General features: G+C 46.3%; 1 protein-coding gene across 2 annotated transcripts in view; it reads right to left on the bottom strand.

The window, feature by feature from the left end:
- Positions 1-21,398, bottom strand: part of FBXL6 (F-box and leucine rich repeat protein 6) — a 138,610-nt gene that overhangs the window by 12,233 nt on the left and 104,979 nt on the right. For both annotated transcript variants that reach the window (XM_078686455.1, XM_078686454.1), the window contains exons 7-9: positions 12,051-12,164; positions 2,945-3,176; positions 2,246-2,486 (exon numbers count right to left, since the gene is read on the bottom strand). In XM_078686455.1, the coding sequence (XP_078542581.1) occupies positions 2,246-2,486; positions 2,945-3,176; positions 12,051-12,164 (587 nt within the window). The remainder of the gene's footprint in view (positions 1-2,245; positions 2,487-2,944; positions 3,177-12,050; positions 12,165-21,398) is intronic.

A 21,398-nucleotide genomic window follows, 5' to 3' on the forward strand; every position in this document is an offset into this window, starting at 1 on the left:
AGACAGAACCCCTAACACGCACAGGACCCCTCAAGTAGGGCAGACAGGACCTTCCAGGGCCCAAGGGCTGGGCGGTTTGGAACTCACCAAGTCTGGACCAGAAGCGGGCATCCTGGTCCCAGCAAAGCTTCATGAAGTGTGAAGCCACAGAAAAGTATTTGAAGTCACGGGAATGTAGACACAAGGACTTCTGGTTATGCTGTGAGTGGTGCTACGTGGGTCACCCTACCAACCCCAGTGGGAGGCAACACAGCAGGCGAGCGCCCTATTAAAGGGTACATTATGGGCTTGCAAAGGATGCCGCACACTAGCTCTCAGGATTCCACACAGCTTATTGTTGTACACCATCCCAGAGAACATGTACAACATTGGAGTTGTTAGTGCCAGGAGGGAGGGGGTGTCCCTGTCCCTGGTGATGGACAATACCTCCTGTGCGACAGTGAGCCACAAGGGCCTGGATGAATACCCGGGATGTCATTGGTCCCCGTATGTAAGAGATATCCGTATGTTCTAACTGCTAAGCTTGACACCTGTGGGAGTACATATAGCCGGGCTGTTTTGCCCTCCTTTGCCAGGGGTTATACAGAGTGGTTAAACGATGGCACCCCGCCAGTAATAAGAGTGGTCGAGACATGTTCACATAGTGCCTGGACCCTGATACCCAGCTGGAGGCACTACTATATCTGATGGTACTTGGGAATCATTACCACCCCGACGATACTTCCACACAAGGCCAGGTGCGAGCTCTGCTCATGGACGGGTTATAGTGAACTAGAACAGACCATCGCAGCAGGCAAATGTACACTTTTTAATTTATGAGATGTCGTTTTCTGCCACTTTATTTTTATATAATAATTGTATTGGATTAAGCAAGGCCCTCTCTCTACTCTTCCGAAGGGAGTCCATGTGTGAGCTCCGGTTATCAGAAAACAAACATCCTGGTGAACATCCATTTAAAGTTCTAACGCACTCAGGTCAATCTGAGCATGGCTTTGAGTTTCAAACCTGGCTGACGTTGAAAGATTTTTGAACCAGCTCACATATCATTACAAGCAGAAGGAAAAATATAAGAAATAGCCAAGCGGCACCTACAAGCTGTTTAAAGGTGTGCCATGGCGCAAGCAAGGACAGTGCGCCCTATCAGTACTATGGGCCCTGATGCCAAGCGGCACCTATAGGCTGTTTAAAGGTGTGCCATGGCGCAAGCAAGGACAGTGCGCGCTATCTGTACTATGGGCCCTGATGCCAAGCGGCACCTATAGGCTGTTTAAAGGTGCACCATGGCGCAAGCAAGGACAGTGCACCCTATTTGTACTATGGGCCCTGATGCCAAGCGGCACCTATAGGCTGTTCAAAGGTGCACCATGGCGCAAGCAAGGACAGTGCGCCCTATCAGTACTATGGGCCCTGATGCCTAAAGTCCTCAAATCACAAGTACTACTCAGCCGGCCGACCTGAAGGCCACTTCATGTGCAAGGCTCGTCCCTGTGAGCTCTACCTTTGAGCCTATGACAGGAGTGTGGTTTCCTCAAGCTCAGCAGTCCACTAGAAACCCATCTCCTCAAGCAGACATAAGCCATCCCTCACTATGCAGCATATAGTTTAAAGATTGAACTCTCAGTCTCTCCTACTCAATGCCTAGTTTGATCTCCGTCCCATATGTACTCATTCCTAACCCTTTGGCTCTTTACCAAGCATCTCTGACCATCCTATCAGCGTAAATGATCAATGGATTCCACTGTGATACCATCACTCAAAAGATGTCCGCTATTCCCACTTCTATGCTTCTGATCCAAAGCTCTCTGAGGTTAGTGCACCATCGTTTTCAGCGCTTTACAAAAATCCTCGTTTTCGGAGCAGTCCACTAAATGTCAGTTGGAGCACGTCCGGATGAGACGACAGCGATGGCTCTGTTACGACTGTACTATAATTACAGAATAAAAGCATTTGTGGCACAAGTCCTACCTGTCTGATCATCCACTCACCATAACATAAATTGGCAACGAGAATGGGATTCGCCATAGCAAAAACCTTCTTGAGGACAGATCTGCACAGCAGCGGAAGCAAATTCTGCAGTCAATCTCACACACGTCACAATCATTTTCATCTCGGTCACAGTCTCGACATTCCTGCTCAACTTTGTTGATTCACACTCGTCTCCTGCCCTGTCCGATCACACCATCCCATCCACCCGATTACTCCATCCTGATCCCTACTTCGGTTTCAAGCAGTGGTGCAGACGTACCGGACGGATTTCAAGGTGACCTTTGTGCTTGCCAAGTTGAGGGAGCGGAGCATCGGAATATTGCCATCGCTTTCCAAGGTGGCAATGGCCAGCTCCAGGTCCTGCTCGGAGAAGCCCTGACCCATCAGGTCCAATTCACGCAGACTGTGCGGCCACTTCCTGGTGATGAGGTGGCTTCCCTCCTTGGCCAAGCCCACATTGTTAGGGCTGCAGTACAAGCCCATGTACAAGTTCTCCAGATCTGAGGGAGAAGCAACGTTACAATACATTATACATCTTGTATACCACAATATTTGTCTGTGGGCTTCTTTACTTGTACAGTGCATACGAAGAAACCATGACAATGGTGCGTATAACATTATGACCCAGCAATTGAAACTTTGAAACATCTGTGGTGTGATGTACATAGGTAGCATACTCCATCGAAGGGCTGCCTAGGAAGAAAAGGCTCAGCGTCCAGGGGATTTCTTCTTAAATAGTAATCCCTATTGTAATGCGGGGAGTTGTGTGCAATGGAGGTGGACATAGAAGGTTGGGAGGCTTGATGAGATATACAAGGGGAGTATACATCTAAGATTTTGCTCTCTGCAAACCAAAACTTGAGCAAAAGCTGATATATTCGCTACAGTCCGGGAACTAGGCCCGCTGCTTAACTTTGTGCTTTATATACCAGTTTTGGGATTCGTTGAGCCCACTTACCTGGACAAGGCAGTTGTTGGAGGCTGTTCGGAGTCACTCGATAACACCCGCGTAGATCTAACACGTGCAGCTTGGTGGACGTCTGCAATATTCTCAGGCACTCGTCATCGCCAACAAAGGAGAAAGAGGAGGTGGCGAGAGACAGCTCCTCCAGCTCTGGGAATCCCAAGTCACTAGGGATGTTCCGTGGACGCGACCTGGGCGACCAGATCACATTCAGCAAGTGCAGTACCTAAAGGGAAGGTAGCAACCCCCAAAAGAAGCAACGGTTACATTACTGCGTGGGTTGAAACAGAGGCATAAACACAACTGCTGCATTAAGGGAGTTGAGTTTTTGGCAGCTTCAGACACGCCTCACACATTTCTACAGCCCCGTTTGTTGTCTAATAAATACAAGATCATCATTTTTCATTAGCCAAACACAACAATTAGCTCTGCTCTGTACGGATTGTTAAGCAGGCCCTGATGCACACCTGTTGGGTAACATGAAGCCACGCAGAGCAGTACACGTTACATAGAGTGGACACTTGTGCTCTTAGTCTAGAAGAGCCATCAGTCACATATCTACGATGCACTAGCCTGATCTTACTGTTACAAAGTAAACACTCTTCACTCCAACAAGCAGAGAGTGTTTATTGTGGCTGAGGAGCACTGGTGGACACTCCTTACTCCTGAGCATCCTTCCACCAACGGTCCTCCTCACATCTTACACTTGAATCAATACCTTCTAAATCCTACCAAACCTGAAGCTAAGAAACACAATCACCCATGCAAAACTCAGTCTGGGAAACCCATAAACCTGGCCTGCTTTCCTTTCCTTCACATAAAAGGAGGTTCCCATCTATAGGGAAAGAGTTGAGGTGACTTTCATCCCATTCAAGGCGCTTCACTCGTAATCGATGGTACAAGTCCAATATATGATGTCCAGCATCTATCTAACTAAAACACGGATAGGCATGGTCCGGTCAAGCGGGTGATCCGCTCATTACACAACATTAGCAGCAATAGAGGGAGACACCTGAGACAGCTCCTCTGCAGGACAGTTCACTGCTGCAGGACTTGGGTGCCTGATTCAAGAAGGATTTGGCATTTGAGGACACATTTAACAACTGAACTGGCGAAGGGCCCTGAGCTCCTTTTCAGCAGGGGTGAAAAACACAGACCTAGTTCTACACTTTTAAAATTTTGTAACCCTGCGAAAACTCGAGCTGAAGAGAGGCCGCTCCAACTCAAGAGTACATGCTGGAACGGAATCAGAGACACACTGCCTAGTATAATTGAAAAGTGTACAACATGTCAGGCAAGAAAAGGTGTCTGTATGGACATATATGTACAGGTTTATGAGGAGAAATACAGCTTATTCATATAGACATTTGAATTTTATTCAGCCAAGTGTCAGGGGCTCCCTAATCCTGCTGTCAAGAAGGTAGCATGCCACGTCATCAGTTTGATAGAAATGCCAAAGTATTTCTGATCAGACTCAAATCCCAGACAGAATGGGGTTTCCAGGGCAGAGGACACAAACACAAGCCTCACTGCTACTCAGGACCACCTCCTTCTGTAAAGAATAATCTCATCTCAGAAGGCCAACAGAACACCGAAAGCGAGACACTGTGGAGTTAGGTGTCAAAAAGGTAACCTACAGAAGGGGCCCTGATCCAAGGTTTGCACCGAGGGTTTGAAATAGCATTGTACCCAGGTCCGGCTTTAGGGCAGTGCGACTGCACTGGGCGCTGACCTGTGGAGGGGGTGCCGTGACCTCAGGGGGGCGCTGTGTTTAGCAATATCTGATGATAGGAGAAATGAGTGGCACTTTTGCAAGTGATAGGGAGACCATCCGAGGAGGTGGTCATGGGGTCTCTTTAGGAAACACCTCAGTCGCCATAATTTAGAGTCCAGCTCCGCATGTCAACAGCTTCAATCTAATAAAGTTCTTTTCTTTCCCGCCCAACCCCCCTCTCACCCTCATGTCCACTTGTATACACAAGGTCTTCAATCATTTCTCATACACTTTATGGTGCTCGGCTGAGGGCCTGCTCTATAAACACATTTGCATTTCCATTTCCAGACAGAGCTATGAGAGGCGTCAGACTTCAGGTCTTACACCTATTAGACATCTAACATGAGCCCATGAACCATATCCAGCAGACAGATGATTATCAATCAGAGGACGTGGCTCCTCTCCTGGCTTACATAGGAAGAACTCTCAAACAACCAACCTGTTCTCTGTGAATGCATAGACATGCATAAAACACATGTTAATTAATCAAAAAGAGACTAGCTCATATTTATTTTAGATTACAAAAAAGGAGAAGACTCTGGTATGTTTCATCACGGAGTTGGAACACCTGGTGAGTGTGTTCAGAAAGCCCTCACCCACCAACCTAGTTGGTGGCATGCTTCTTCATCGGGCCCACCCAGTGGCACCTAGCGTGCCCCGGGTGTGCTTCGACGCCTGATTACAGCGGAGCTGGTATATTGCTGAGTGTGCAGTGAAGACAGTTAAGAAAGTGATGTTAAAACGGCTAGGCGGGGGTCCCAGTACCCGAGGGTGAAATTAGACTTTAATACCTGGGCCTCCGTCAGCGGTTAAAATAAGGCAGAGGGATGTAAGAGGCGAGTTACGACCTCTCACATCCAATGGGTCAACATGTTTCAGCCAGTGCCTTATGACTAAGCTGGCTTTCTTCAGGACCTAAGTAAAAAGGGGGGTGAGTGTAAATTAACTAGTGGGAGTGTGTTTTAGACTATGTGTCTACACGCCCTAAAGTGTATCTATGTGTGAGAGGGGGATTCCCTTCTCAAGACCACGCTAGTTTTTGCTCAGTCTGACCTCAAGGTTGGGAGGTGGCAAGGGCTTGACCAGCATTTCTGGGCATAGCCTGCTCTGGACCTGTAGTGCCTCCTTCGCATACCGGTGCATAAAACACACCCTATGCAAATCACTTAAGTCTGCCTAAAGAACAAGTTACTTACCTTCTGTAATGCTCTTTCCAAAGAATACTCTTTCTAACCGCAGATTTCCCACTTTTTGAATATACCCAGATACCTGGCTGAATCCATAAACTTTTACAAAGCAGTGCTCCACCAGATTGAGAGTTACTGAAGGTAACTTCATCTGATGTATACTTCAAACCGTGGACTACTCGCATTTAGAATGGAAACTAAAACAGGTGGAGGCTCTGTGGAATAGGTTCAGACAAAAAGGTTCTCGAGGACCAAATGTAAAGACATCCTTCCCATTCAACCCGGCTGTGAAGGCAGTAGTGCTTTGTGAAGGTGTGTATGGATGCCCACATCGCAGCCTGACAAATGTCAATAACAGGTAGATTCTGATGTAGAGTGCTATCCACCGTGAGAGTGTCCTTTTTAGGTTTCGCCTGGCGTAGCACTGCGCAGCAGTGTACACGCAGGCGAAATCTTATGTTTACCAGTACGGGGCTTTGTCCCGCCTCTCTCTTCCATTGGCTAGCTCCATAAATGGAGGCTAGCCATTGGAAGAGAGATCTGTCCGTAATTGTGGCAGCAGATTCGTGGGCGTTCCGGCAATTTTTTTGTTCTCCGCCCCTTTAAGAACGTCATTGCGTCGGTGGGCGTGTGTTTTTTTTTTGGGGGGGGACGGCATGTTGTGTTCAGTTCATCGTGGCTTTTGCGGGAGTGGGCTGCGCGATTTATGTTGCCGGGATGTTTGCGAGCAGGTAAGCAGCATTTTCCAGCATTTTTTTCATCGAGCTGGGGCGGGCGGGTCGCGAGTGCCTGGCGTTGCTTGTCTCTGTTAAATTCGATTTCATGTGTAGTGTTTTCCCCACCCCCGTTCCCCACCGTCAGGGAGCCTGAGACTGATGGCTCTCGGAAAGTCTGCTCTAGTCAGGCTGGAATGCTGCCTCTGAGAATAGCTCGGTGAGATAAACACAGCTGACCGCGCGCACGCATGGCCGCGCGAGGGACTCCTTCCTGCCCGCCAGGCTGCGCTTTTTGGGGTACACGCATTTCTATGTTTTTATATTGACCCCCTCTTGTGGCCTGTCTCCCGGAAGTACTTCGGCCGTGTGAAGGGGCACCCCACTGAAGAGTGAGGGATGAGGCCTCTTATTCCGGAGTTTCTGAGTATCTCCGAATGCGGTCTCGTGACCGGGGGGTTGGGGGGGTTGTTAGACTGCCTGCCTGGCTGTCTGTCTCGCCGAGCGGCTCCATGTATGGGAAGCGGGAGGCTTGCTGCTGCGAGCAACGTGGGCACCTCACTCTTTGTGTTTCTAGGCACTTCTGTTTTGGGCATATTGCTTGCTTTCGAAAGGGGGCTGGAACAGCTCATTCTTGGACTGCACTACATATTTTGGACGCGCGGGAAGGAAATGTTTCAGAAGTTGCAAGTGTTACCTAAAATAATTCAGATAATGCCCTTCAAAAGGGCATTGTTTCATTAGATAAAATGCCCAGCCACAATAAATGGAAGTCTTCGCATGCTGCAGCCACCGAGTACTGGTTGTTAAACGCAAACAGATTAAAGTCTCTAGACATGGTTTTCTTTTAAATGAAATATGGACTGGAAACACTTTATAAAATTAAGCTTTACCCAACTTGTATTAATGACAGCACAGAGGGTACATATGATTTTTAGGTTGGGTATTACAGTCCTGTTATGGGGTTGGCGGACACATCCACACCTCCATGAGTGGGCATCCTCCAGGCTTTTCCCCCAGGTAGCCCTGGTCTGCACTGCATTCACGTGGGCTCCCCTCTATTATAACCGCTTCAACTTCTGTGAGTGGTTCAGTCTCCTCTCAAGCTGCTCAGCTCCCTGTCTAGCTCTCACCCTGAAAAGCGTCCATTAACCATCTCTTGTATCGCCCATCTGGGGTACATGCCTCTATTCAGGCTACCTGCAAATCTGTTGTCAAGAGCAAAGCCCCGATTTTACACTACTACTGCTTCTACCTTTTCTGTACCTTATGTGTATGCGAGAGACGTGTGCGCTGCTATTGCATAACGAGAGCCTGTTCATTGTGCGGGAAGCTACTGCCTGCACTACAGTGGGATGTGTTTGACTCCATTTTGAATCCTATGGCCTACGTTGTGTTGCTGTGTGTGTCAGTGTTACCACTACTACCCAAGCTGTGACTCTTCTATGCATGTAAGGGAAGCTTGCACTGCTGTTGCTCATCAGGTATCTACTAGGTGTGCAATGCTGAAACATGAAAAAACCTTTCACCATGGAAAGACATGTGTGGCATTGGCAGCGCTTGTACTCTTGAGTCAGACAACGCATTTTCATCATACAGCCCCCATGGTGGTGCTCGCATCCAGCATACCTACTAGAAATGTCTACTGAAGCAACACGTTGCCACTTGTGTGCAAGGCAGAAGCAGAACGTGTTTACCCCTTTAATTGGCCTCGGGTGCTCCATGTCCTTTCACTGGTGCCGGAAGTCCAGGGGCGGGACCATTATGCCTCCCTGCTGTCACTCTGGTGTGTGAAAGAAAACTCCGACTGAAGGTTTTGTCGAGTTTGAAAGAGTATTGATTAAGAATGGTCGAGTCTCAGAGCAAAACGGAATGTGGAGCCCCCTCCATCAGAAGTGGAGTCGAGCTCCCCGAGGCAAGGCAAGCGCACGTTTATACCCCAGTGTTGACATTTCTAGACTCGAACACGCTTGCACCTCTGTGTCACAGAGATGCAAATGAAGAAGAGACGGGGTGGATGCAGATGGCGATCAGTAAATATCAACATTGGTACATTGTTTAGGCCGAACGACTAAAAGCTTAAAAATCTTAACTCGAGTGCCAAGGGGGCTTCATATCTCTACCCGGAGCCGGGAACTTCTGATTAACAGAGCCACAAAACATGGCAGAGACAGTTTACAATAACTAAGCAATCACATGGGCTAGTTGTATTTTGCAGATGGCATGGAGAAAAACCAAATCCCTGCGGCCTGGTATACTATCCATGTTCCCTGGGGCATCCATTTGTAGGTAATGGAAGAGGTTAATTAGCCCAGCATCCAAAAAGTTCGAGAAACCTCTTACTTCTATTGGCCGCTCGCTGTGCTTGCTTCCCTGCCCCCTCGCTGTGCTTGCTTCCCTGCCCCCTCGCTGTGCTTGCTCTCCTAGGTGTGTGTGTGTGGCTCTGGGTGTGTGTGTGTGTGTGTGTGTGTGTGGCTCTGGGTGTGTGGGGGTGTGTGGCTCTGGGTGTGTGGGTGTGTGTGTGGCTCTGGGTGTGTGTGTGTGGCTCTGGGTGTGTGTGTGTGTTTAGATCTGGGTGTGTGTGTGTGTGTAGATCTGTGTGTGTGTGTGTGTGCGTGTGTGGCTCTGGGTGTGTGTGTGTGTGTGGCTCTGGGTGTGTGTGGCTCTGGGTGTGTGTGGCTCTGGGTGTGTGTGTGTGTGTGGCTCTGGATGTGTGTGTGGCTGGCTCTGGGTGTGTGTGTGGTAGTAATTGCTGTCTGCTGAGCTCGTCCAGTAGGGTACAATAGGTCTTACATTTGCGAGAGATTAAGCTGTTGGCAATGTAAATTACAATGCCATTTATTTATCTGTTTTCAAAACCAACACATAAATAACATTTTTGTCATTTACAATGCCAATAGCTCTAACTTTTGCAAAGGCGAAACCGTTGCATTGTAAATGCTTGTTTGCACTGCTTTGTCTTTCTTTGCCTGACAAAACCCCACAAAAAGAGGATCGTGCGGAGGATGGTCTTAGGTGCAATTGATGTAAAAGCTCAAGGCTCTCTTGGGGTCCATCAGATGAAATCTCTGCTCCTCTTTTGAGGGGTGCGGTGGAGCAAGGAACTCTGGGAGGGTAACCGATTGCCCAACAGGAAAAGGAGCCACCGCTTTTTGCAAAAAGGATACCTTGATCTCAACAACATTTTGTCTAGGGAAAGGCAGGGTACAGTGGATGCACAGAGAGAGCCTGAAGTTCACTCGAGTGATAAGTTGAGGGAATCACAAGGAACACAGACTTACGATTCAGAAGATGCAATAAGCATGAAGGGGGTGCACATAAGGAAAGTCAGGACTAAGTTGAGATCACACTGTGACATTATAAACGGTTTAGGGGGAAACGTGTACAAAACTTTTTAGAAACCTCAGGTGATTTTAAAAAGCAGGGTTGGTCTGGCAAATGCAAAAAGGCCATAAGGGACAACAAATAACTTTGAAGGGTGCCCACTGCAAGTTGTTGATGTTCCAAAGATAAAACAAACAATAGGACATCCAACTGCGTGGTTTGTAATGGGTCTGTGTTGTGGACACCACACCAGGCGACTGATCTGTTCGAGCACCTGGCGTACATGGACTATGCAGCAAGGACAACATCTCCAATCTCAGGAAGGAGGACGAACGCAGTCAACTGACGCTCATCAATCTCCATGCATGGAGATGTAGACTGCGCAGGCGCGGATGCAGAACCCTGACCTGCTGCTGCGACAGAAGATACTAACTACCAAAGCAGAAGCCTGACCGGGGGACAGATGCTCATGCCGAAAAATTCCTGGTACTACACTCTCCTGGCCCAATCCACACCCACATAGGATGTCTTGGGCCGGTCGTTCCCGATCTTCTTCAGGTGACCACTTATTGTCCCTGACCCGTCTTATGGGATTGATTGTTAAAAGAAACACTTCTCATGCAAACATTGTGGCGTGTTTCACACTCTACTCCTGGGTAATCAGGCAGGAAGTAGAGTGTTACAGTGGTTTAATGGGCATGGCAGCGAGCAACATCCAACAGCTCCTTGGTCCTCTCCGATGGTCACCAACATTCCCCACATTCTCATTCCACCCAGAACAATGACACAGACATATTCCATACCAGGTGCCTCCTGTAGGGATCAGCAGAGAGACAAAACATAACACATTGCTCAGTGGGTTGGGTATCGGTTGCAGAGTCCAATTGGAATTCCGGCTCTGGCAGCACATAGACTGAGTCCTTAGGGCCAAGGGGTCAGAAAATCGAACCATGTGACTCTGAAAGGTCCTAGAGTAGGTATCAAGCTGGCGGTAACCCAAGTGGAGGTCCCTCTGGATCCTGTTGGATCAAAGGCGCTAAAGATGGAATAGAAAACGTGCTAACAATGAACAGTATAGCCTTCCTAAAGGCATGGAATTGTTGCTGACCCTGGGAACTTGGGGTGCAAGGGAACCAATTGTGGAATCCTCTGTGGATTGGGAGTGAGACCGAATGGTACGTTGATGACCTCACAAGCGCTCTGGAGACAGAATGCAATTGGATGGGGAAGAGTATCACCTTGCTTTACTGTGTTTTCGGTTCAACTTCGATTAGGACTTACCAAAAGACTTCAGGCGTCATGAGGACCAGTTGCAGGAATGTCCTCAGGAGTGGGAATGAGTACAAGAGGAGCAGGACTTGCACAGTTTTTATGTTGGGTGTTCAGTGACAAACGGCTTCACGTCACGTTCCCGGATCATCTTCGGATTTATGTGGGCACATTCTTCACATGACTCGGAGTCGTGTCCCAAGCCCAAACATGTAACGCTTGCCTTGTGTGGGTTTGTCACAGACATTTGTTTGTGACAGTCCTGGAATGGTTTAAATCCTGAAGATTTTGGAGAGGACATAGCTCCTTTGCAAATTGGCAGAATGTTTTAGAGAAAAACAAAATTTCATCAGCCAATGAGGAAATAGGGAAGTGGAGCTCTGAACCCACATTTGAAGACGTGGAAATAACATCAGCGTGCAAGTTAGTGCTTATATGTGGCTCAGTTTGTCACTTCTGGACAGAATGAAGTCAACACGGAGCTGCGGGGTGCCCCCTTACTGGTGGGTGCCAGCACTGCTGTAGATTTTGTCTGGCACTTGAAGATATTCTAAAGGTGAGGAATCTGCAGGTGGAAGTATCCATCAGAAATGTGTAAAAACAGAACATGCAATTGTTCAATTTAAAGTGTCTAAATCCAAATGTGTTACCCCCAATCATGAACCGCCCCTCCCAACAGAGCACTACTCCCAGCTTGGTTTGACCTTATGAATGCCATGCCCTACATAGAATGGTATGTTCCTCAGTACACTCTGATGTGCCACAAATAGTGGCTCCTGAAACCTGCTGAGACCTTCTCCGGGGGAGGCGAGAGCTTCACAGACATATAATACCTGCAGCTTTGGGCATCCGGCCTGCAGGGCCTCGATGGAGAACTCCAGGTAATCTGTTCCTTGCTTGATCTCTGTGGTCACTTCCAGGAACCGCAGCTCGGAGCAGCACCCGCTCTGGAGAAAGAAGCATTGAGAGGGTTAGAGAAACTGTCACAGTACAGGATGCTTAAATCCAACACACAACAACTCAGAAGAAAACATGTGAGGAGGAAACATAGTCAAAGAGATAGATCACAGCAGCTTATGAGATGTATAGAGGAACTTTGACCAATCGCACAGAACCCATATCTCATCCACACAACAAGATGTGCACCCAGTGAACCGCTCACAGCGCTCATTAGAGGGAGTGCCCGAAGAGACAGCACAGCTCACGCCACACTGAGTCTCAATAATACTACATTTCTACTACTACAATACTACACTGTCTGTGTGTTAGACAGCTGAGGTTGTTCCAGCACAATTCAGGCATGCTGTAAACAAGGATAAACAACAGACAGCAGCCACTGCACCGTTTATGTGAATGCACAGGTCAGAGAAAAATGTGATTTCATTCAGCCTGAGGCTTTGCTTGAGAACCTGAAAATATCTTTTAACTTGAATTCTTCCAGTGAGTAAAGGCCTTTATGCTCCTTGTAACTGGCCAGCGCAGTGGTGACCTGTGATCAGCTCCTCGCGTGAGCCATTCGTGTGGAAAGGAAGTTTAAGAAAATCAATCAATCAATCAATCAGAATTTATTAAGCGCGGCTAATCACCCGATAGGGTATCCAGGCGCCAACAGTGCTTCATGCACTTCTTCCTGCTGGCGATCTGCTTTTGTGTCTTCTTACACTGTTCATTTTGATTTCTAGTACTGCTGGAGCTCAAACATAGCTTTGACAATGGATCTCTGTGCAGGTCTAAGGGAGGCAGCAGAATTACCCTAATTACAGGCACAGGGATCAGGAGGAGAGAGAGATGGAGTGAAACAGGAACGGAGAGCTCATGGTGGGTAGGGGTACAGGTGGGAGGGTGGACAAGGAATGGGTAGGGAGGAGATCAGAGGGTGGACGCTCAGTACATGCTGAGTGGAGACAGTAAGGGGCCTGAAAGGGAAAGGGCAGATCACTAGTGATGAAAGGAGCAGTCTTTCAAGAGATGGTAAAGGTGCCATTTGAAGATGTGGTTGGTTCTCGGGCTCCTTTCAGAGCCGCAGAAGGGTAGGAGCGAGACTAATGTTTTGAAGATGAGATTTAATAGACAACGGGTGTGGAGCAGGAATGTCTAACCTAATGCTCGAGTCCAAGGTTGATAAAGATGGGCTTCCATCAGCTCACCAATCTACAAGCCATTCTATAGCCCTCCTATCTCACCACCGTTCACAGAGCAGTATCAATCAATCCACTTTATTCGATTAATTAAAATCATAAAAGTACATCATACATTTAGATAACAATAGACTAATCCACATTTAAAACATTTTCAATATATCCATAAACATTGATCAATAACCATAAAATTACATAAATAGTATAAATTCAAAAATATAAAAAACACTCCTGTCATATGCTGGGTAATTATACAATTGTTGGTCTGACACATCTTTTTTGTATAATTCGCATAGCGGCTACAAGGAAGCTAGAAATAGCAAAAATATCCCTAGGGTTACTCAGCATTTGAAGGTAAAGTAGGGCAGGTTTAACTTGCAGAAAACCTTTACCAGTCAATATAGGAATAACAAACTTCCTACGGATTACATTAAAAAAGTCACAGAACATCATAAAGTGCATAGTATATTTTACAGAATTGTTGTGACATTGGGAGGGTGCTCCACACGGGGAACTCACCCAGAGTGAAGTGGATCAAATTAAAACGGAACCTGGTCAATAACGATGAAAGGCCCTATTTACCAGGTTCAAGTAGGGTTCAAATAACAAAGTGGTTTTGGTTAAAAAATTTGCCCTAACTAAGGGCGGTACAAAAGGGGGTGGTGATGGACAGAGCATCTGAACCAATCAAACACTCACACCCAGTCAAAAGATCTGGGTTTCATCCATCACCGTTCTTTAGCCCACTCTGCCACCCCAGTTCCGTCCATCACCACCCCCTTTTGTACCCCCCCTAACTAAGGGCAGCAAAGATTGTTTACTTTCTCCTGTTCATACTCCTCTCTCAATCCCAGTCATGAAACTCCCTTTAGAAGGTGGGAGACCTTTCTATCATCGAACCCCGCTGTGGTCTAGAACCCTTTTCCTTTAGACGATTTCCACTCGCCCCAAGGGGTGAAGGCGCGAAGAGGACACCAGTGAAGATCCTTTAGTACAAGGGTCATCTGGACAGATTTCTTCAGTCCCGTAGCCAGCTGTGCTGCTGCATACAGGATGTCTGTCGGGGAGCGCGTGTGGTCTCTCGGATGCCAGTGAGCAGGGCGTTGCCTCCATCTAGACGGGAGAGGATCAGAGCCTGAACTGTGGTTCTTAAGTCTTTTCCTGGGAGATAAGGTTTACATTTAATCAGGAGAGATGGTTGGAGCCAGGCTGCTGGGGTCTTCTTGGAACTCTGAGCTCTTTGGGTGAGCTCTTTGAATTGAGGGTGAATCCAGGGGGATCTGGCATGTGCGTTCAGTTGGGGCGTGAAGCCTGTTATGTTTACGTTACGGGGTCATGACTGAAGAAGAGAAAGTTTGACATTGTTGGCAACCGAAGGCATTCGGTCTTTGTGCAGTTGAGCATCAGGTAGTTTGTTGACATCAGATTGGATGTAGTTGAGGTAGGCTTTCAGTCTCTGTATGTCGCTGGTGAGGAGATTTTCAGATAAAGGTGGATATTGTCCGCATACCAGTGGATCTTGACCAAGCTGTCTGCAAGGGCCCCCATGGGAGAGCCGATAATGGTGGATGCCACGGTGGAACACTTGGGGACTCCGCAGGTAAAAGGGAGAGTCCTGAATCCGGTAGTGCCTATCTAAACAAGTCAGTAATTAGTAGCTGAGGCAGGATGTGAACCATCCTACACTGTACAAGTAAGACCTATGTGAATTTTCAAGGCGCGGATCAATGTTGTAGGGCCAACATCTTTGAAAGGTGCAGAGAAATTGAGCAGGACCAGAAATGAAAGGCCATTTTTATTGTTGAGGAAAAAGACATCACTGAGCTGAATTGTGTCTGTTTCAATACTGAAGTGTGGTCTAAACCCCAATTCATAGTCCTGCAGTAGGTTATTCTTGTTGGTGTGCTCCTTTAGCCGGAAGGTGGGTGACTCTTAGCATGGGAGTATTCTAGAGACAGGCGGCTGAAACAGCCATTAACCATTTATGCAAACCATCTACGTACCTGAATTTTGACATGGAAGTATTCTAGACACAGGAGGCTGAATGAGTCATTAATCATCTACTACTAACCAGCTATGTACCTGCACCATGACATGGGAGTGTGCAGGGCAGTGGCAGCTTTGCCAGTCTTTAACCATCTATATATACATATATATCGCCTTAACACGTAGAATCAGTTGTTGTAATAATACATATATATTCACTACTTCTGTGATATATCAAGAGAAAGACACCGACAGATTCATTTTGGTGCTTGTACATTTTATAATTAAAATGAAAAGCAAAGTAAAACAAGATAAAGAACAATATATGCATCCAATATCTGTACAGTAATGTTTTTCTCTGTTTCAACATTGAGATAGATAATTGCATTTAGTAATCAAGCAAGTGAGAATAGTTACAACTGAGAGCCACCCCTTGTAGGTGCGAAGGCATGAGCCTTTCTCAAGGCTCTGAGTGATTTGTGCTGATAGTTTAGAAAAAGTACTGATAAAGAGTTCGAAGGGTCATCCTCGCCATGTCACAATGTATGCATTATTTAGATCAGCTGTCCATATCCTGCAGATGTCCAAACTACTGTAAGCCGATGATATGCTGTGTACTTAGGTTTTTTTTTTTACGTCTTTACGCAAAAATCAATCAATAAATATTTTTTTAAAACAATGAACCATGTATATTCCTGAACATTTGTGCAGGAGTGTGCTAGTTCCTTATTTAAGGAAAGTGTTGGACCTGAACGCCCAAATGATCATTCTATCGTTGTACAAGAGTCAGCTCTTTGCCAAACATCTGTCATTCCCACACTTGAGCTCCAAACATGAAATATTTCACCGTCAAAAAAGGGTTAACAACACCACATGGAACCAATGATATTAATATTGCATTAACGACATTAGCAAAGACTTTAAAAAAAAGAACTGGTACTGTACTTTGTTTTGTTCATTACAGTGGTACCTTTGATGAAAATGGCAGAGCTACACCTTGGAATAAATAGCTTCATAATGGAATGGACGCGAATTTGCAGATGTTGATAAAGAGATTACAAAAGGAGACCTGCTGATAAACAGTGGATTGAAACCGTAACGGTCTTTGGCAAACGTGTAGCTTGAAAACACGTGCATCCAATTTATATGCTATGGAACTGCCCTCATGTTATAAATGGCACATGTTGCCTTCCCACTAAGGTAAACGGCAAACCAATGTCTTTGACCGCTTTACGCGGATAATCTGGTGCTGCTAAAGAAGACATGTGTTGGGCTTCAACTGCCAACTACGAAATTATGGCCAAAGGAGTCACTTACGCAACCAATCTCAAACACTTTTTAGCCAAATTAGGAATTATGTTTACTAAAAAACAAAAATAGACTTTTTTTTTTAATTCAGTATATTACACTGGGGAATACAGACATATTTATAAAACAGTTCAAAATAATGTTATTTCAAATGTATTCATTTAACTATTATATCACACATCAATGAGAACGGAGTAGCACATCAATAATGCAACAAACACCCAAGAACAATTAAACAGGATAAGCATTACACTGAGACAGAAAAACAAACAAAACACCTCTAATACACTACAAAAGGTGCAACTTAATGAACCATAAAACAACTGTCCAATCGGTGTGCATCAATGTTCTGGTCCTCAATGTTTTGTTATGTTTTAATTGGCAGCTGTTTTATGCTTATTCTGTTGTTTTATTAATTATGGGTGGCTGTCTCTGGTTTGGGGCCTCACTATTTATTTACAAGAGTAAAAATGGCATCCAAGTTAATTTTGTAAAAACCAAAGTTATGTCTTGTTCGATAACAAATAAGAAATTTGTTGGAAGGTAAACGGTGCAAGAACAGAGCATGTTTACAATTATGGTACATTTCGATTCTGCTCCGACATGCATACAGCCGTACATATTAATTTGACTCCTTCCATTGATGCATGTGACCCATGATAGCGGAGGGAAAATCAGATTTCATATCTCCTATGGCGCAGTGTTGGCTCTGGCTTTAAACATTTTTAATACTAAAATCTGTTCTACCAGACCGTATGTAGCAGTAGTTTAAAGAGGAAAAAGTATTTGGCCAGGTATAAGTCTAGCAAAGGAACGCTGTAGTAAGGCTAGAATTGGGCTTTCGAGCCACAGCCATTCCATTGATCAATCGGTTCTGATGAATTATTTTGTCACTAGTGAATCAAAATGAGTTGCCCACCCTTTAATATAGGCTTAAAAACTGCAACATCTTCAATGAGGTGGCTATTAACTCCTGGTACTTCAAGGTGCCTACAATGAGGAAAAAGCTCACAGAGGCGACTAATAACTGCTTCATAGAAAATGATGGATCAGTAGACTCGGATATAGTGTTGTGGGAGGCATACAAGACGGTGCTGAGGGGCAGTGGGGTCTCAGCGATTGTGGGTCATAGGAAGGAAAAAAGGAAGCACTTACAGGAGATAGAAGGCGAGATTGTCCATCTCAAACGCAACTTAATATCGACAGATGCCCTGGACGCCAAACATAGATTGTGAATATAGAAATATTGCAGAGGACGTGGCTAAAGCTCTGTACCGCGTCACTCAACATCGCATATACGATATTGTCGATAGGCGAGCAAACTGTTAGCTTGGTTAGACAGGCGTGAAACAGATAATAGATGGGTGTCCAAGATTGTGTGCCAAGACAGCACGCGGCTACAGGATAGATCGGGGATCGCAGAGGCGTTTGCAGACCATTTCAAACAAATCTATGCGTCCACTTGGGCCTTCACTTACACATAGGCAAAAGAACTGCTGGCCACCCTTAGGCTGCCTGTTCTAGAGCCCCAAGACATCAAAAACTTAGACTCCATCTTGATAAATGAGGAGGTATCTAAGGTGATTGGGGCCTTACAATCCGAGAAGGCCGTGGGCCCTAGTGGCCTTCCAAAGCCAAAGCAAACGCATCCACAATCCACAAACACATCTCATGAGAATGTACGAAGAAAGAGTGATTAATGGCATCCTACCTAAAACGCAGAGATTGGCCAACATTGTAGTAATATTTAAAAAAGGGAACCCCCCCAAGCACTGTGACTCGTATAGACCCATCTCCCTCCTAGACCCAGAAGTCAAAATACTAGCTAAGATTTTGGCATTGCGTTTGTCACCCCTGCTTCATAAGCTGATTCACTCGGATCAGTCCGGTTTCATGCCAGGCAGAAATACCACTCCGAACTTACGGCGTCTTCACGGTGTTATGGGCAGGGCAATGAGAATTAGAGAGGAGGCAGTGATTATGTCTCTGGATGCAAAGATGGCATTCAACATGATCGAATGGCCCTTTTTATTTGCCGCACTGGAAAGATCTGGGTTCGGTGAGAGATTTTTATCCTGGGTACGACTCCTTTACTCGGAACCACTGGCTCGAGTCACAGTCAATGGTGGGCGATCAACAACATTCACATTGCAGAAGGGGACGCGGCAGGACTGTCCCCTTTCCCCCTTAATTTTCACACTGCCCCTTGAACCCCTGGCAATTTGGATAAGTGTGACCCCCTCATTAGAGGCCTCAATTGGACGACGGAGTGGGAGGTTAAAATCTCCCGATTATGTTTTGCTGTATCTGGCCAGACCTTATTTTTCTATACATCGTGAATTACACATATTCACTCTTTTTCAAAAGTACTCTGGGTATACCATCAATTGGGATAAGTCACTGGTGTACATTCTATGCGGGGAATGCTCCACCCTGCCTAGAGGTGGTGGGGCCTAAATAGTCACTGATGGATTTCGATACCTGGGAAAATAAGCCACGAGTAACCCAATAGCATTTTATGAACACAATCTGGCCCCTCCCTTGCGTCGCTTCCATGACAACGTGCAGCACTGGAAGACCTTGCCCCTTACACTGTTAGGCAGGGCCGCCCTATAGAAAATGATGGCGCTTCCCCGTTTTGTCTATGCTTTACAGAACCCACCTTACTTGGTTCCAGCAAAGTACTTTTATGCAATTGAGCCGGAGGTGCGCACTTTGCTTTGGAACAATGGTACTCCCCAAATAGCATTGAGCAAACATTTGAAAAGCTGGTACGATGGAGGAATAGCCCTCCCAGCAATCAAAAGCTACTACTGGGCCTCCCAACTGGTGGTCACTAATCACTAGGGGCACCCGCCAGGAACGGACCCGGCCTACAGGATGGACAGATACAATATGTCCCCTGGTAATTACCCCAAGAGCAATTTATGGAGGGGGGAAGAATGCACCAAAATACACTCCAACATCCACCAAAATCAATCTGTGGCACATGGCAACGGCTGCTCTGGGGTGGAAAAACAAAACCACACAAGTCACCCCGTTGTTAGAAACAGACCGGCTAGGGGTGTTATCGAAATACCCAGGATTCGATAAGCGGGACTTGATAGGTCTCTCAAGAGTTGGCGATATGTGGGCAGGGGGGAAGGTGGTCCCTGTCAGCGATCTACAACGGGATTACAAATTAAATATTGGGGAAACCTTTAGATACTTTAAAGTCCATAATGCACTACAGAAGGCAATACCCAAAGGTACTGAGCTGCCAGTCTCCTCACCCCTAGAGGATAGACTCTTAGACAACTACCTTCAGGAAAAGGCGATTTCACTGACATACAGAAAAATACTAAACAATACACCGGATACACTGGGGAGAACTTGGGGACATTAGCGACGAGGATTGGCAGGAAGCATTGGCATCCCCCCGGGAGGTGGAGATCCAATCTTGATTTAAATGTATCCGACTCAAACTCCTGCATAAAGCATACTATACAAATTCAGTGCTGGTTAAAATCGGTGCCCTGAATTCCTCTGCGTGCCCTAGGGGGTGTGGTCAAACAGAAACCTACATGCACCAGTGGTGGGAATGCCAATTCTCCAGAAATATTGGGTGAAGCCAACATCAGCACTGTTTTTAACCGGTCACAAAACAATGGAGGTCTCAACCGGCAGGTGCCTTCTTAATATATGGGACGCAACTGACCTATCGAGATCTGAGAAAGTGTGGGTCTTCCTTAGATGTATGGTTGCGAAACGTAACATAGCAAGAACGTGGAAAGGAGTAACAAGGCCCAAAATCATGGATTGGGAGACTGATATGGATTGGTGCAAGCAGAGAGGGTAATATATGAAAGAAGAGGGTGCCCCCAAAAATTGACCAAAATCTTTGGGAATGTTTGGAACGAATGTAGAGTGACGATATGTACACCATTCAATGGCACTGCCCCATTGACAGCAGACCACGTGGTAGAATAAAGTCCAGATTACAAAGGATTTCATAGGGTACGAAGCTAAGTTATTGGTCCTACATAACGTATTGACTGATATTGTACTAATGCACTGTGTTTGTTGGAAATTAATGAGTCTGCACTGTACTTAATTTTATGTCTTTGTTTACTCAAAAAAGATTTCTCAAAAAGAAAAAAAATGCAACAGCTGGCTACACCAGCCACTAAAGACATGTTCCAGCGTTGTTGACCCAAATTGAAAATGATGGCCAATAAAAAGGGAGTGGGACTTTAATGACGGTGTACATCCTGCTGTTGTGGGCTATAAGGTTATTAGAATATTTCATGCAATGAGCTTACCCACAGACAAAGGGGTTTCTAAAAACCCCTGCAGCCCTCCGCAGTTTCCCCTCCTTATGTCCAAGTTTAGAAGTAACCTCTGCACACATGGCAACAGCAGTAAGAGACAAGTCTGGGCAGCGCACTGCGTGACACAGAGAAGTTGCTGCAGCTCCAGATTCTTCCTTGATTCTGCCAAATTGTTTTTTTTTATGTTGCTGTTTGGCAGGCAGCAGGAGAAACAGGCACTGCAGTGAAATCCCTCCTTCTGCAGCACCGGCTATCTGCATACCAGTGACACTGTGAGCTACAAGGGGAGGGAGGGAGAAGATCTCAGCCACCTGAAGAAAGGCAGGAGAGGGACAGTAAGAGGCTGCAGGTTAAGAGACAGAAGCAGCAGAGAGCCTATGACAGGATCTATAGCCCCTTGCCACTCCATTGCACAAGGGGAGGGAGGGAGGAGATCTCA

Source organism: Lissotriton helveticus, chromosome 4_1, assembly GCF_964261635.1.
Source record: "Lissotriton helveticus chromosome 4_1, aLisHel1.1, whole genome shotgun sequence".
In the NCBI taxonomy this organism is placed as follows: Eukaryota; Metazoa; Chordata; class Amphibia; order Caudata; family Salamandridae; genus Lissotriton; species Lissotriton helveticus.